The sequence below is a fragment of the Boleophthalmus pectinirostris genome, unplaced genomic scaffold (genome assembly GCF_026225935.1).
Source record: "Boleophthalmus pectinirostris isolate CB_2022bp ecotype Guang Dong unplaced genomic scaffold, ASM2622593v1 HiC_scaffold_18, whole genome shotgun sequence".
Taxonomy (NCBI): Eukaryota; Metazoa; Chordata; class Actinopteri; order Gobiiformes; family Gobiidae; genus Boleophthalmus; species Boleophthalmus pectinirostris.
In genome coordinates this window covers 32,107,115-32,125,534 of record NW_026571133.1, presented here as the reverse complement: position 1 = coordinate 32,125,534, position 18,420 = coordinate 32,107,115, and the positions used below count along the sequence as shown (strand labels likewise).

The 18,420-nt window shown below is 37.3% G+C and overlaps 1 protein-coding gene across 1 annotated transcript in view; it reads right to left on the bottom strand.

The window, feature by feature from the left end:
- Positions 1–373: 373 nt before the first annotated feature.
- Positions 374–18,420, bottom strand: part of mmp17a (matrix metallopeptidase 17a) — a 231,521-nt gene continuing 213,474 nt past the window's right edge. Inside the window, exon 10 of the mRNA XM_055154141.1 lies at positions 374–4,928. Within this exon, the coding sequence (XP_055010116.1) occupies positions 4,603–4,928 (326 nt within the window). The 3' untranslated portion in view covers positions 374–4,602. The remainder of the gene's footprint in view (positions 4,929–18,420) is intronic.

The window sequence follows — 18,420 nt, the reverse complement described above, 5'->3', positions numbered from 1 at the left end:
TGTGTTTCTCCATAAGGATTAATGGTTGTCAGGTAGCGTCGCTATGGAGCACAGCAGCCCAGCCCACGTCCGAAGCAAATTTCCCATTTATTTTTCCCATAGACTTTTCAGAAATGTCAAGTGCTGGGATGAAAGAAGTTGCTTTGAAAATGTATTTAGTTACAGAATACTGAAAAAAATAATATATTTAAACTGTATTTTGTAATGTATTCTGAGTACTTGAAATTATGAAGTTCTAAGTATTCAGTGAATGAAGTTCTCAATTTTGCTACTTAAGTAAAAATACAGATACAAAGGCAAGAAGTTACTCAAGTAAAAGTATCACATGAAAAAATCTGTTTAAGTATTAAAGTACCTGTTTAAAAATGTGCTTAAAGATTAAAAAGTAAAAGTATTTTGCAGAGAGTTTTAGACCAATTAAAAGATGAAGTGTAGTGATTTTGAGAAAGAATATATCTGATTTTAAGTGATTCAACTGAATTCTTATTTTTTCTAGCTGTTTTTGTGTTTTTATGTATTGTGTTGCTCAAAGTTGGGATGGAAACTAAAATTAAATGTACCAGTACTAACAAAATACGTACGTTTCAAACCATGAAAAAGTACTTTTTACTTTTCAGTCCAAATCTAAAATGTAGTGGAGTAGAAAGTACAGATACCTGCTCTCAAATGTAGTGAAGTAAAAGTAAAAAGTATCCACTGTAAAATGTGCAGATACCTAAAATTTGTACTTTTACTTTTGTACTTCATTACCTTCTACCACTGCTTTAAATTAATCATAAGTAAAAACGTGACATAGTAACATGAAGTAAAAAATATAAAATAAACATAAATTAAAAACGTGACATAGGATTTAAAAACTGCTTTATATTGTGTACTGTGTATGTTTTATAATTTATTCTGCATTTATTTATCATTTATGTTCTATATTTTTCCCACTGTGCCGTAGCTTATTGCATGATCAAATTTGCCATGTATTCTTAAAAGTACTTAAAAGTAAGTATATTCTGAGTACCACCAAATAAAAAAGTAACTCTAATGGAGTACAATTACTCAAAATTAGTGTTCAAAATACATATTCTCAGTACATGTATTCAGTTACTTCCAAATATTAAGTGTTCAAAGTCACAAAAGAGGCTAACCAGCTATGTGCTAGCTAATGCTGCTAACACTGTTTTCAATCCAAAAAACACATTTAAAATTGGGAGAAATGTTTCAAAAATCAAGTTTCAGTAAGAGATGTGAAATAAAATTATAGGTCTTGTTGTGTTTAGTTACCACAAAGCTGTTTAGTCTCGAGCTAGCTTTCAAACTTTTAATTTTTTGTTTTGTAAAGTCTTTGAGAAAAATCAATGGGAAATTTTCTTTTACTGGAACCATGTGGTGGGTGGTCACTGTTGAGCTCCTTATCCAATTTCCATCAACAACAAAACAAAATAATATAAATGTTTACGTTGTTCGATACCTGGCTAACACTGATGAAGCTATTAAATCTACAACCAGTAACTGAATCTTGTGACTTATTGCTATAATTACAAAACTCTACAACAAAAATCAAAAGTACTGCATTCATTTTGTAGGGGCGTGCAAAAACCAAAAAAATAAAATAAAAATAATTGAAGCCAAAAATGAAGAAAAAACAACAACAACACATAAGATAGCTCCATTACAATGACAAAAACAAGTAATAAAGGTGTGTAGCATTTCAAAGCCAAAGCTAAAGATTACAATGACTGCATTTTAGTAATACTGAAGTTAGATAGCCCTACAGTTTTAGAAGTAACATTATATGAAAAATACGATTACTGCCTGAAGGCCTGGGACCACACCGTTTTAAGCCCAAAAGTGCAAAAATATTTACAAAAAAAATTAGATCACAAATTTACAATCACAATTCCTGTTCATCCGTTTCTGGTTTGTGTGTGGTCAAGCATTAGGCAGGGACCAAAATACAAGCTGTAAAATTGCTATTACGTTGTATTTGTGTATTTTGACTATATAGTAACATGTGAATTAAAGGTCCTATATTACACAAAATTGACTTTTGTAAGGTTTAAGCCATGTCATAATGCTGTTACCTCCTCAAAAACATACCTGGAGTTGTGTTTTGTTTCATTCACACATGTTTGATTAATCATTTATCATTAGTCTGTAAACATAGTAGTTTTCAAGTGAGTATCTACCAGAGGTGGGGACTTGCAAGTTGTGACTTGGACTCGAGTCAGATTTGAGTCACTATTTTAAGGACTTGAGACTTGACTTGATAAATACTAAGACTAATACTGGACTAAGACTTGGAACTCGATTTGGACTTGAGGCCTGTGTCTTGAGAAGCTCTTCTGAATATGAACTTTCTGTTCTGTTTGTAATAATTCACTCAAAGATCTTGTCAAGACATTTAAAAAGGAAAAAACTGCATTTCTACAGCTCTTATATACTCTATAAATACTCTTTTATAAATATACTATGACTTTCTGAGTACAATTTATCTTAAAATCCATATAAACTGCAAAAATCTAAACTATATTTGGTACTTTGGTTTAAAGACTTGAAATGACTTGAGGCTCAAAGCAGACAACTTGGACTTGACTTGGACTTATAGGCCAGTGACTTGGGACTTGACTCGGACTTGAGGTCAAAGACTTCAGACTTGAGACTTGCAAAACAAGAACTTGGTCCCACCTCTGGTGTCTACCTTTCACCTTTAGTCCAGTAGAGATTGGCAATTCCAGGACTGAAATCATCTGAAATCATCCAAATGATTCTACTGAAGGTGTTTGGAGTTTAAAAACACTGTGAAGCACTTCCTGTATTACCACATTACCACATCACAAGGTAAAACAGTGTGTTTTTTCAGAGTGTTTTCTGTTTGAGAGAAAAACTAAAAAGCCTAAATATGCACAATTTGTGTGTTAAACGTGTGAATGAAACAAAACTCCAGGTCTGTTTGTGATGAGGAAACAACATTATAACACAGATCAGAAAATAGCATAATATGGGCCCTTTAAACAAGTGGAACCAAGTAGAAAGGCAACTCCATTATAAAACTGTGAGTACATTTTCTTGGCTGAAAATCTACTTTCTAAGGAACGCTGACCATTGTGTATGCCTAAAATGTAACAATGTTTGAGAAAATGTGCATTTCCCCGGTGTTTGGGGAATTTGTTTCGTGACCATCATGTCTCATACAAATGTAAAGTACCTGCAGTCATTTCTTTACATCAAGGCAGTTTATCTCTTTGTGAGAAATACTTCTGGGTAGGGATGCACCGATCCTGGTATTGAATATCAGCACTGATACAGGAGAATTTGTTGGAACGGGTATCGGTTTCATGATATCGATTAAGCCGATATCCCGGTAAGGATAATTAATTGCTGACTGATTTTGGTCATGAAGGTCTCATAATGTTTGTAGTTTTATTCACACAGAGTTGTCCAGTAATTATATGAAGGATCAATAAGAGTTACATAACACAGTTAGGTCTCTTGGGTAAAAAATGAACTGTATTTTAAGGAAATAAGTGCCATTTTCCATCCACTGGTATCGGTGAATATCGGACAGATGCTTACATCTGCACAAGTCAAAGAACTGAAAAAGCTGGCTCGGTGCATCCCTATTTCTGGGTAATACTTAATAATAACTACACATTAATTAGCCCTAATAAAGTATGAAGAAGTCTAAATTCATAATGAACAAATGGTAGGTTTACTAACTACTAAATAAAGGCATTAGGGATAGGACTTACTTAAGTAGTTACTAAGCCTGAATTATTCTTAATAAATTATTTGGTCATTATGAATCAAGTCTTTCTTCCTGCTTTATTAAAGGTGCATTTTGTAACTTTTCTGCTTGTCTCCATAGTGATGCTATTTCTATGCCGGGAATGTTCCACTCCTAGGCCATAAAACTTGTCTATTTCCAAGGAGAGGAGTAGGTAAGTTCAAGTTACAGGTCAGATCTGTGGACATTGGCCGTAATGTGGAACACTCTGTTCAAAGTGATACAAGGTTGAGGACCCTCCATCAGAAAAGTTACACACTGCAGCTTTAAGGCTAATTAGGTGTAGTTATAATAAAATGTTACTTAATGGAGCTCAGCAAAGACCGCTCGCTCTGGTTCTGGAAGTAAATGTTCCATTCATTTTTTCCAAAGAGTCTTCTAAAAATTCAAATAGTAAGTGTTTATAGACATTGTGGAGGCTACCCAGCTATGTGCTAACTAATCCGTAAACCATAACGTGGTAGTTTTAAGTCCAAAATACAAATTTGGCCAAATGCTTTCAGAATGTTGTGGTTTATAACATTTCAGAAACATTACATACAAAAATGTTTTGGTCAATGTTGAGCTCCATTCTGTTATGTGATTATGTGATTTAATGTATGGTAAATGTGACTCAGATGTGACGGATAAGTACTAATCAAATTGCAAGGCGCTTCCAATGACCATCACATGGCATGTCAAATAAATAACCGCAAAAAAACAAAACAAAAGCTAAAAACAGACCGATATTCATAAGGACAAAATATTCCAGTTTGTCATTAGACCGGCCCTCCCATAGAGTCTGTCCTCCGCGCTGCTCTGTGACACAGTCCAGTGCTTTGGCATCATAGCAGGTGAGAGGAGAGAGCCTGCCACAGCGTCCACAGAGGGGCCAGCAGCCAGAGGGGGGAGGGCTGTGAGCGCAGCCCCAGAGGAGAGCCACTGTCCGAGGTACAGGAGCACACCTCGTAGCCGTTGTGGGCGTGGTCCGGGGCTCCGTGCACGTTCCCTCTGCTCTCGGGGCTTTTGGCCTCTGGCTGTGGAGAGTCGGACTGCATCTCAGTGCACAGCAGCCAGTCTTTAGCGATGAGCCGAGGAAAGCCCGCCTCCGCCTCCATGTCACTGCTGGGCACGCGCCAGTACTCCTTCCCCTTGAAGAAGTACGAAGACCCTGACAGGACACAACAACACAGTTAGCTGCGTCATACTAACCTACTAATACTAATACTAATCCTAATATTATTACTGCTTTATTCATGTCATTTGTCTTCCCCCACTGGTATATTACAAAACAAGCTCTTACTGTACTGTGTGCTGTCTGCATCTAATTACAAAGCATTTTTATTCTCTGCAAATGAGGAAGTAACACTGCTGCACTATTGGCATGTTAGTCGTTAGCCGTGTTGTAAGAGCAAAACATGCAGAGAATAATTAGGATGGTAGGAATGCAATGAAGAGTTGAGGTATGTCATTCTGCTGCTCTTTTAAGGGGCTGTACCCGAATACTTTCATGTAATGCAAAGTTTCTGGCCTAGTACAAATATATTTAAAACAACGTAAATTTGTACAAATGAGCCCACTGTTTTGCACCTAATTATCATCCATGAAGCAGGAATTAAGGCTGGTGTGCTGTTAGCATGCTAGTGATTTATAACAATCGTGTGACAGCAAAACCCCAGAGGATGTATTGTAAAAGCAGCTCTGGTCAGTTGAAACCATTGTTTATATTTGCATGTAATTATGGAGCATTTTTATTATCCGTGAAACAGGAAGTAAGGTTAGAGTGCTGAAATATAGCTAGTCGTAGTTAATAGTGGCATCACAGCTTGACTCTGGCCTCTGGCAGTTGTGAAAGGTGATTATAAACTCATTGCAGTGAAGAAACAGGATGCCAGGAATGTGTCTAGAAAGTGAGGAATAACTTGAAGAAGTACAATGAACCGTAAGGACAAAGAATGTTTACAGTTATATAATGTGAACACTACAGGGCCAGGGAAACATTTAAAACATATAACTGAACATAACAAAAGGTGGAGGGCAGTTTCTCCCCTGAAGGCAGACTAAAGCACATGGATGAAATATTAAACACACAGCATTGTGCAGAATTTAAATGATTTCAGAATCAATGCATCAGTACAAATGCAATGAACTTTTTAAAATAAATGATATTCCAAACTATTTTAACTACTTCTTGACAGCAGTAACATTTTTTTTAAAGATGTCCATAAGTGACTTTCGAAGGTTGGCAGTTCAATCCTTGCACATGGCGGTGCTTATGGTCATGATAATTATATCAGCTTATCATTAAATATATGATAGAAGGAAACACATTTTCCCTTAACTAGAGGGATTTTTCAATGATAATATGATAAGATCTGAGCTGTATTGGGTTGAGTAAATAACTTTTATCTTGTTATAGACACAAGCTAATTACTTAAGTGTTTCATTCTGCTATTTTTTTATTGCAGCTCATGTTTTTTTTTTTTAACAATATACTTTTTTTTTTTAGATTTTGGGAGATAATTCCGCTTTATGGTTTGGTTTCAATTATTGTTTATTGTCTATATTTTTACAGCAATATATGGCACTTGTTGTGTGTCCTGGGGCAAGACACATCAACCAGGCTGCCTCCAGTGTCTGTGTTTCTATCATCTGTATGAAACTGATGTTAGCCTTGATGCTTACATACAGTACATTCTGTTTAATATGTGGTTTGTGCAGTACTAGAGGTAGACATGTATGTATGTATTTATATATAGGACAGTGCACACAGTATGGTTAAATGGTAAATAGTTCACATTTTTATACTGCTTTTGTATAGTTGGGCACTCAAATCATATTACATCAAGAAATCACTCACCCACACACATTCATGCACCAGTCTACACAGACACTGGGGGGTTAAGTGTCTTGCCCAGGGACACAATGAAAGTACATCAATATGCTGTTACTTTTATTTTCCATCCAACAGTTATAAAACCCAAGAACGAGGTCTAGCAAGTATCTATAAAGCTATATTTACTTTTTCTCCTCCTCCTCCTCCTCCTTCATCAAAGTCTTTGCATTGCCAGCATGCCCCGGGAGTTTGAAGCAGGGGACAGGAGGCACGCTGAGAGCGGCTTTAGAGGAGCAGAGGTGACGCGTATGATCTCACACTGGTCTGAACAGCATTCCCCCGAGAGCCCCGCACTAATTAGTCTTTTAGTCCCCATTCACAGCGTACAAGAAGCTATCAAAGGCGGAGAGCACAGCCACCTGGACGCAGTGAATGGGCTGGTAAAGGGTGTAATTTGCTTATTTTAAGAGTTTGATCACATAATTGAGGATATAGGAAAAAAAATACAGGGTTATAATGTAGGTTTTATAATCAGTGATCTTGATTAGTTTATTATTACTATGATTTAAAACAAATATTTTAAATTGCAATATAATAATAGTAATAGAAAGTCATATCAGCAAAAATATATTAAACAATATTAAACAAAGTAAAATGCAATGTCAGCTATTTGCCATTTTTGATATTTTGCAGGTACATGAAGTATGTCTATGGAGGAATGGTACCAGTTACCATAGAGACTCAACACACATAGCAAACACAGCCTGATAACTTTATTCTGAAAGAAAAAAAAATGTAAATAATGCATTTTCACTAGAGTCTGATTAATGGTGTTTGGTAGCCTGATTCATCAGCCAGTTTCACTTCGTAGAAACCATCTGACCTTGCAGCATTAAGATTTATTCACTCGATGGTAGGTGGGTACTTTTTTCATTTAACCAATCGCTGCTATTTGGTTGTGACGTATGTAATGCGCCGCTAACGGGGCTAACTGGTATATAAAGCTTTTCCCAAATCTCGTAGGAAGAAGGACAATAACGTCTTTCCCTTGATAAAATTCACCGAACATTCTTTTGTTCCGGTTTTAAATCCTCCATCTCAGGAATTGTTGCCAACACAGAATATATGGCTCTTCGCTGATTGGCTTTCACTTCTGGGGTTTTTACGAACCGTCTAGTGCATTTTGATTCCTGACCTAATTGCTTGAGAGAAATGAAATTAAGCGGAGGCACTAGATGGAGCCAGCCTGGCAAGCTGTTTGATCCCAATATTTTAAAAAAAAAAAGGTGTTAAGAGTCCCTATCATGTTATTTTTATAGGGATTTGAAGTTGGATCATCTTATTTTAGTTCCACCAAAGTCAGTTCTTTTTTGGTTAGATAAAAGACTAACTCAGATTTAAGTCTAATTTTAACAAAAGAGCTTCAGACAGAGCAGGGCCTCTACTTAGCTCATCACCCCTCCAATTGTATAAATGAATTAAAATAGGCTCTTTTTCTGAACATTATACATACAATACAGACAGATAGAGGGAGGGAAAGTTGGAAATGTGGCACTAAAGTCTCTTAACTGCTGTAGAATGTTGTGGAAAATGTATTAATTAAAAAGGTAATGAAGTCAAGAAAGAAAATGAGTCTTTAATGTAGTTTTTGCATATAAACTTCACACATTATTGATTGTAGGGGGATTTGTGGTAAGGCTTTGTAGCCGTGACCCTTTTTGAGCTTGAGAGCGTTTGAAAAAGCAGATATAATTATGTCCACTGGCTCCCTCCAGGGCTGTGAAGTGCAGCCCACAGGACCACACACTTGGTCCTTTTGCCTCAGGCTGGTCTCTGGAACCATCCCATAACAGCTAATGGGGACTTTTCAATGCAATACAGCGCTCTGGTATTATAGTCTGGTACATAAAATGGGAGCTGGAGTAATGTACAGTTTCTATGGGATGTAATTATGCTTGGTACGTGTTCAGGATCGTATAAAAGCATAGACTGTATGCAGAAGAGGACTGAGGGAGTGGGACGACACCTACAGCGTTCAGCTCCAACCAAATGAAGCTCATCGAGGCTGGCTAGGAGTGAATTTGGAGCAGAGTTTCATAGGTTATAGACCTTTTTCACAACGGTCGGAAGTCCCCTGCTGCAGGTTTGCAAAACTTTGGGTTAATGGTTTTCTATGGCAAAATGTCTGTGGAAATGTCTCGCGTATTCTCCATCAGCTTAATAAATCTGCCCCATCACCAAATCTTCAACCAACAAGGTCCACAAAGAAGAATTTATCCACAACTATCAAAGTAAGCAAGACAAAAGCTTAAAGTCTAATAACGACTAGCATTAGTGAACTACTACTGAGCAAAACTAGGGTTATGGTCCTAGAGATATGTTACATTCGAACTGCACAAATCTATCTGTCTATGCTAATATCAACATCATGAAATCAGTTTTTAATTTTAATTCTAGAATCAATCTGAGTGAACAAGTGACTTATGTTTTATTCATGACCATAATGTTCGTTGTTCGCCTTTAAATTTTCATCTTTCTTACCTTGATAGTTGTGGATAAATTTTTCATGGAAGAATATGTTTATTCTTTGTGGACCTTGTTGGTTGAAGATATGGTGATGGAGCAGATTTATGAAGCTGGTGGAAAATACGCGAGACATTTCCACAGACATTTTGCCGTAGAGAACCATTAACCTGAAGTTCCGCAAACCTACAGTGGGACACTTGTGAAAAAAGTCTACTGATAAAATAAGCCCACACCACTGCTAAACCAGTGGTGTGGGCTTATCTTACCACTGGTTTAGCAGGGAGCAGACACGTAGCAACGCTGTCAATCAAACCTGTTGCTAACATGAGCAACCTTGGGAAAGAAGGCACTTGATTTGTCTGTTATTAATGTTCGTTAACTTGACTTACAAATGAAATAATATCGCAAAAACCAGGATCATGTAGAGCGGGTTAATACGAACATTTGAAGACTAAAATAACGAGCCTGACAGCAGGAGTTACACAGAGAGGAGCAATGTTTTTTCAATAGAAAGTGAATTAGAGCCAGTCCATGTTAACTTCCTGTTTGGAATGTGGTGTCCAACAGGTTAGCTACGTCCTTCTAGTCTATGGTAAAAATAAAAATAGCTTTCTGGTTTTGTACTCTTATTCTGTCCATACTGTATTTTTTATTTTTATTTTTTTTATTTTTATATTCAGTCAAAGTTTGCCTGGGGTTGAGATTACATCCTTCATCAATACTTGACATGACTGACAGGTGGATTAGCCAATCAGGGGACACACGTGGTCGATCTGTATCAAAACAAAGAACATTAGAAAAGCTTTGTTTGCCATTTTGAGTGATTTGAATGTCAAAAAGTCAATTGAAGCTCTTCTTTAGATGCAGTAAACCATCTGTCCTTCACCTGTCTACACAACACATCCATTCATTACCTGCCCCCCTCACCACTAGGGCACTAAATCACAACCATAAAGTAAACATTCCTGTGGGACCCAAAATTAATTAGTTTGAGAAATTTGCACCCCTGCTTTGAATTATTAAACAACACCTTTTTACGCAAATCCATCATACATCACTGATTTTCCATTTTATGCAAAAGTGTCCCATTACCGTATATTTATAGTGGGTGCATTGTAATTAATCTTTATAATTATCGTCATTTGTTTTAGCGGTGTGTACTTGTAATGGCTGTTAATAATAGGGAAGTGTCACCCCAAAGCCTTGCCGAACCTCACAGGGCACAACCAGGGATAGCGTTCTAAAGTGTACGTTTTAGAAGTACTAAGTTTTCTTAATGGGGGGTGAAAGAGCATTGTTTTTACTAGCACATCTGCACACAGTCCGTAAAGAGTACTGATAAGGCAGATTTAAATATAGGACATGCACAGAGAATAAGCACGTATGGGCCATAAACTTGGTCCACATAAAATAGTACTAGACTACACTGCAAAAAATGTACATCTTGTATTGATTTTATCATATCAATATGGATTTCAGTATTTTTGATTTACCAATAATTAACTTTCTAGTTTCTGACAATTCTAACTGGTTGCAGTGTGAAATAAAGGGGTGGCAATAGCTCAGTTGGTAGAGCGTTTGTCCACTGATCTGAAGGTTGGTGGTTTGAATCTCATTCTTGACATTAAAAACACATAATTGGAAAAACATCATTGGTTCAGTGGTCATATCCACTGACCCACTGAGCTCCCACAGATGAATGCTGTTGCTGTGTCCTTGGGCAAGACACTTAAACCCACCTTGCCCCTAGTGTCTGCATACACTGGTGTATGAATGGGTGTGTGGTTCCTTGTTCTAAAGTGCTTTGAATGCCTTGAAGGTGGAAAAGCGCTTTATAAAAATTTGACCATTTACCAATAGGAAATAACTATGGCAGTGGCAACTTAAAAGTAGCCAGGCTGGTGCCACCTAGTGCCTCCATTCAATTTCATTTCTCTCCAGCGACTAGGTCAGGAATCAGAATACACTAGAGGGTTTGCAAAAACCCGGAAAGTGTGAGTTTGGGCACCAGCCAATCAGCGAAGAGCCACACATTCTGTGTTGACAACGATTCCCGAGATCGAGGATTTAAAGCCGAAACAAAGAGAATGTTGAGAGAATTCTTCTTCCTATGGGATTTGGGAAAAGCTTAATATAGCAGTTAGACCCATTAGTGGTGCATTACATACATCACGACCAAATAGCAGCAATTGGTTGAATGAAAAATAGTACCTGCCTACCGTCAAGTGAACGAATTCTAATGCTGCGAGGTCAGACGGTTTCTACGAAGTGAAACTGGCTGATGAATCGGGCTAAATTAAAAGGTGCACTGTGTAACTTTTCCAACTTGCTTTCATGGGGATGTTAATGCTCAAGTATTGTTAAGCATTGTTGCATTTTTAAAGGGCCAATATCACACTATCTTCTGATCTATGTAATACTGTTGTTTCCTCATTAAAAAGATACCTTGAGTTGTGTTTTGTTTCAGGAATTGCCAATCTACTGAACAAAAAGTAACAGGTATATATAGCGGTTAACTTGAAAACTATAGCATCACAAGTCCATTGACATGGACATTTGGACAGGCTAATCATAAAGGATTCCCCAAACATGTATGAATGAAACAAAACACAACTCCAGGTCTGTTTTTAATGAAGTTACAACATTCTAACATGGCTTAAAACTCACAAGAATTCATTTGGCGTAATATAGGACCTTTAACTTCAGTCACCAAGGAGGCAAGTAGGTGCTGCCACTACGCCAAGTTACAAGTCAGATCTGTGGAGAGGCAACCACGCTCCCAGTAAGAAAGCATGTTTTCAAGTTGTTTTTTGTTGTTATTGTTTTTGAGCAATAAAAGCAACTTGAGAGGTGCTATAAAATATCAAAGACAAACAGTATTAAGTATTAACTTCCAATAACTCATGTATTCCTTTTTTGCAGTGTATTGAGGAAGATAATATGGGAGGAGGGACATTAAAATTAATCATGCAATAAAAAATGAAAAAGGAAATGACTCAACTTTAACGTTCATATTTAAAATGTGATTAAAGCTGTATGCTATATGATCATTTCTTATGTGCCCATACGTCTTGCACGGACAGTCCTGTGGGGTATTGGCAGAGATGTCGATTTGTATGAGAACAAAAAAAATGTCATGAAACGTGACTGAAATTGGGATGTGGAGAGAGTAAAGACCCCGAATCAGAACAACTCAGAAAAAATGGCACACAGAACAATCAAGCACTGGTACAGAAACACTTTCTATATCAAATGTCTAACACTGTTTCCAAGACAATACAAAACAAAGCCAGGACAGCTTCAAAACAGTGTTGTGTGTATGACAGTCAACAATTATACATGGAATTATGTGGAATTAATTGCTTATTTTCACAGGCAATTTTGTTTATTTACCACCGTTTTAATTGACATACTGTACATCCTGTTGACTTGTTTCTTTTATTAAGTCGTTTCAGATGAATATTGCGATTTAAAATGTGCAAATGATGATATAATGATCTAGATTATAACTATATAACAGACACAAGCACAATATGTCTTGTTTAAGTAATAAAAGAAAAGTGAGACAAACAGCTGACCGACCCGCGCTCAGCACTAGAGTCTGGTAGTGGAAAATATGGGCATGTTTATAAAGGTCTTGAGTAATGTTATGAGCATTTTCCATTATTCCTGTATTAATCTAATAATTAAAAGTTATAAATCACATAAAAAACGAATTTGGCCAAGTAATGCATATTTTTCCTTTAGAGTTGACTTGTTTTTGCAACTAAAACCAACATAGTGGCAGGGGACAAAAAACCAGTATCAAACCTGGTTAAAAGGTGACTAAAATGACCATCTAATCATGCTTCTGCTGGTTTATTGATGCCACTATCCACAGTCCAGTATATTGTTGTAAGCTGCACACACAGATTAAAAAAACAAAAACAAACTAGAAATCGAAATAACTGCAAACGTAACCTGCCAACTTCACATCTTAACTGTTTGATTTATGTCATCATTTATCATTAACCAGGATGAGCGCACACAATCCGTTCCCAGGTCAATTATTAAACATATGCTGTGTACCGTGGACTTGCATGCCTCGTGTAGCCATTAGCAGCCTGTTAGCACAAAGACCCGCTACTCCATCTGGCTCTTACACTTCCTCCCCGACTTGTTGTGTCTCAATTACGACAGCAGGCGGGAGCATAAATCTGTTCTTTTATGTGTGTCCACGGGCAGCAGACGATGGCGTGGACTCGGACTTAAAATTAGACTTGGCTGCATCGGTGTAGTGAGGTAATAAGCCAAAATCATAGTATCACGTAGTAGACTCTCTCATGGCCCTCACATAAGATTAACTAAACAATTGAGAGGCAAAGACAACAGGCGAGTTTGATGTATTCCCCTGTCATTTGGTTGAAGATCAGAGGTGTGGTTGAGAGTGGAATAATAAAGAGTAGGGGTGTAACGGTACACAAAAATCACAGTTCAGTATGTACCTCAGTTTTGAGATCACCATTGCTTGTTTGCATTTGCTTGTTGTTTATTTGTGTGTTTATTAAACCAATAATTTGTTTTAACATTATACAAATGGGAGAATAAAGTAAATGCAGAGTGCTGCTTGGTAATACTAATAAGTTAAATAAAATATGCTCAAATAAGCAACAAATGTATGAAATATTATAAAAAATAAAGTCCTTGTAAACAGTAAATGAAACTTTTTAAAAAGTAAAGCACAGCACTAGCAGTTCCAGGATGAAGTTTTACTCAGCCTTCATGTTTTTGGTTAAAAAAAAAAAAAACTTGTCCGCATTGTTTGTAATAAGTGCAGATCTGCTGCAGTTACAATGTCCCCAGTGATTGAAAATACCCTTTTGCTAAGGACAGAGGTCGCGGGTATGGTAGTGGTGGTGTGTGTATGTGTGGGGGGGGGATTCTGTACTGGCGAAAGGCGAAAGTGAGGACCAGGGTGCGACAGCCATAGTTTTGCGAGAATTCATGTGGTTTGGAGGGATGTAGTCAAGGCGTGGGGCAATTGTTGTCAAGGTGACTGCCCTAAATATAAAGCGCTATAAAACACTGCCACCCCAGTCACAGACAGGTTCCCTCATGAATATTAAAGAGCTGAGCCTTTCATGTAACATGTAGTGGCAAAATGTAAACACACAAAAATTGCATAAATTCCTGTTCAGTCCCGTACAGAAACAGTTCGGCACAAATATATGTACAGGGTGTGTGTTTAATTCTGTGGGGTATGAACTGCAAACGCGCAACATATTTAGATCGCCATGTTACTTTTTGGTTTATATTTGCCGCTCTGAATCTCCCCTCCCCCTTCAGAGCACCATCACAAAACAATCAGTGTGCATCCTGCTAATGAAACTGCAGCACATCGCATCAGGTTTGTCAAGTTGTTGTGTACAGTTTTGTATCACTCTTTAGTATATTCATGAAAAATTGTCATGTGAGAGCATGGATGACAGTAGGGTTTGAATAAGGCCCAGGAGAGATTGCTAAATTACTGAAACATGCATGGACATATAGACAAACTGGAATTCTTCACAGTATAGCATTAAACACCCCTATTTTACATATTCAGTTACAGCTGATTCTCAAAGTCCATTTTATTCTTAGGCTCGCCTCTCCACAGATCTGACCTGTAACTTGGCCAGGTTGCTTCATCTTTTTGTCTCCATGGAGATACACAAGTTGGATGCCATACTGTGGAACATTCCATCCATCTCCATGCTTAGCAGACTCTCCATTAGAAAAGTTACACCTTTAATGAATGAAGCTGAGTAATTTAGGTGATGACATATTCCACTGGCTTTTATTAGTTTATTATTGTTACGATGATGAAACAGACAAGACTACTCCAAACATCTGTTGCACCATATTGAGTTTATGATATATTAGATGTTAGGTGCCATGTGTTTTAATCACTCCTAAGTATGTGATGAAAGGACCATGTGAAAAGTGTGAGAAACATTTGGACTGCAGTTAAAGTGGCACTAAACACATTTCAAACAGAGCTGCTAAACTGGGCAGTAAATGGAGGCCTGTGATTGGTCTAACAGGTTTCCACACTTCAACCTTCAGCCGTGTAGCCATGTGGTTGTAATCAGACACAGAGGGCTGTAATCAGGGAATTCCTACGTGATGTCATGTAGTACTTGAACTCGTATTGGCCACTGGAGGCAGCACACATTGACTTTTTGAACAGATCACTGCAGATTGACCTAGCACTGCACTAAAATTGACAAAAAGAACTATACAGTAGACAACAGAGGTAGGTAACAAAGCTGATTTAGTGTTTAGCTCCAATTCTTGTCCAGTTCTTGTCCTAAAATACAGGAATTTTGTTTGGAAATGTCCCATTGAGATTAACACCGGGATATCAAACAAAGTAGGTGTTTTAATTGTTCTAACTCATCTGTAAAGCCCACAGACAAGTTAGAACAATTGACATATGGTTAATGAATACCCACATGTATTGATTTTTTCTTTGTTAGCAGATTAAAGGTGCACTGTGTAACTTTTCCAGAGCAAGTCCGTCATCTGCTTGTTTCCATCGAACTGTTGTTGCGTTGTCTGGAATGTAGGGATGTCAAAAGAAACAGAAAACACACACCAAAATTTTTGTAGAGGTGCAAATGCAAGGAGCAGCAAGACAAGACATCGGCCATGGGAATGTGCTATGCATTTTTTCACTTTTGGAATGTAGGGATGTAACAATAACCAAAATATCGTGATATCGTATCGTCAAATGTCTCACAATAATATCGTGGACTGTCACAGTATATCGAAGCACAAGTTCCTTTGCTTAAATGCATGGTTTTATAGTGGCAACAGCTTATGAACATCAGAAACTACATATCCCATGATTCATTTCAGTGCAAACAACATCAAGAAATATGTTTTTTACTTTAATTCTTGGGATTATGACAGAAAAAATTCAAACCAAAATCTTGTCAAGGTATTTTAACAGCAAAAAGTGTTCCATCTACAATTATATTAGCCTCTCCTAAATATCACAATAAATATTGTACCATGAGATGCATTGTTGCATCCCTACTGTAATGTCATGGTACAGCATTGAACATATCAATTTTGAATTTACTCAATAATATGGGTTTTTATTGACTTAAAAAAGTGTAAATGTGGAACATTCTGGGTAACATCTCCACGGAAAGAAGCAGGTAATGGACCCACCATCAATGTACCTTTAAAAACAACTTTTTCAGATGGCAAAGTGACCCTACTTTTTGGAATGTGCTTAACTACTTTGCTAACAATTTTACTGTTAACTTGGTATCTTTGCAGGTGTGCACACTCAGTTTGAGCCAAACAATAAATCGAGGAAACGAGCCTGAACTGAGAGGTGTCACGACCTCCTGCAAGCATGCTACTAACCAGTCTGAAAGGTTGTTTAATTTAGTAACCGAAAAAACTTTAGAAACTTAGCTGAGACAAATAACCCTACCAGCAAATCATTAATAATGGAACAAAACCGCATGACTCAACACTGAACCTGTGAACCCCTTTTGTACCGTATTCTGGGCTACTTTTAAATGCTTTCTGTGTAATAATAGGGACTGTGGGGGCGGAAAGCTCTGAGAAACAGACAGATCCGTAGCAAGATGGAGTAGCCCTGATGCCCTGCCGCTGTGCACCAAACACAGTCAGCCTTGATGAGACAGTGCACTGAATACATGACTTGATCTATGACTTGACTTTAGTTGTGCATCTTGTTTTGAGTTTTTTTTTTTTGTTTTTTTTACTAGTTTACTCTTGTAACTAATTTGTAAGTGTTAAATTAATTCAAGCAAATATATCTGCCAGTAATTGGTTGGAGTACTTGGATGAATGAATGCTAGATGATTTGCTTAAAAACTAAAAAAGACAAAAAAAACCTAAATAATAATTTTAAACACATTTCATGTAATATTTTTCCATTTCCATTTTTTTAAATTTCAAAAACACGCATTGTTACAGTGAGTGAGGGTCACCTCTCCACAGACATGACCTGTCATCAGTCTGGTAGCCACGCCTGGTTTTCTCCTTGAAGATAAATAAGTTTAATGCCAGACAGATAAATCTCTGTGGACACAATGGAAGCTGTAAACATCCACCAGAAATGTCACACAGCCTACCTTTAATTAAATATTCACTACCAGTCAAAAGTTTGGACTCACCCTCTCATGCATTGTTTTTGTCTTGATTTAATGACTTCTGTATGTATATCAAACATAGAAAATTGTAAACATATAAAAAAAGAAATGAGAATGAGAGGGTGAGTCCAAACTTTTGATGTTAGTGTATCATTATATCTATATTTACTGAAAGTTGGCGTTTCGTTATTTTGACTGACGATATATCAACTGTATCTTCTTATCCACACATAAACTAAAAAAAAAACTAAAATCATTAAATAAATATTATGATTTCAAGTCATTCACAGATATTTTCGCATGAGGGTTTGGACAAAAAGACAGAGCTATCAGCTACTAGAAACCATATTGATTACAATGAGGTTACAGACAACAAGAAAAATCAGATGTATCTCTTTGATTAGATTAGATCTGTTGCCATCCTATCTTGTTTTTCCAAATACCGCCCCAACAGCCTGTCTGCCTCCAGTGCGTGCTCTATGGATTAATAAGCAGAGATTGTAGATTCACCAGCCCACCACAGTGACTCCCACACTTGTTTTTTTGGAGCAGAAAAGGTCAGGGCTGTTGTTGGCTAGCCTAGATGCCAGCGTTACTAGCACTTTCTGGTAGACCGACTCGGAGTGTGTAATTTAAAAGTTTTGTTGTCTGGAAACTCGAGCCGCTTGCCTCCGAAAGCGTCCCCAAAGGCAATAAGTCTGTAGCGGAGTTGATTTGGCTTAACCACATCTCGGTGTTTACGGGTCAGTGCTGATGCTGTATTGTGGATAAATGTGATATCTGGGCTCTGTGTCTGTACATACATATGAGGTCATGATTATGCCGTGCGTGTAAACAATGGGACCGTTGAGGTATAAAAGCAACAGGCCAGGAACAGTTCACTACAAATGGAATTTGAAAATACCTAGACAACCTTACTGTTCTTATAAAGTTTTGTGAGATGAAGCCCTCCTGACACTTGGAGCGAGGTCAAGTTTAAGTTTCTGGATTATTGTAGAAGAAACTTTCCAATGTTATAGTGGCATTGCAGTTTTATATGAGTCACAATCATTGACATCATGGACAAAAAGAAAAGATTGTACAGTTATTTATTGCCATACAATTGCTGTTTTATTGGTAAAAGAATACATTGAAAAATATTAACT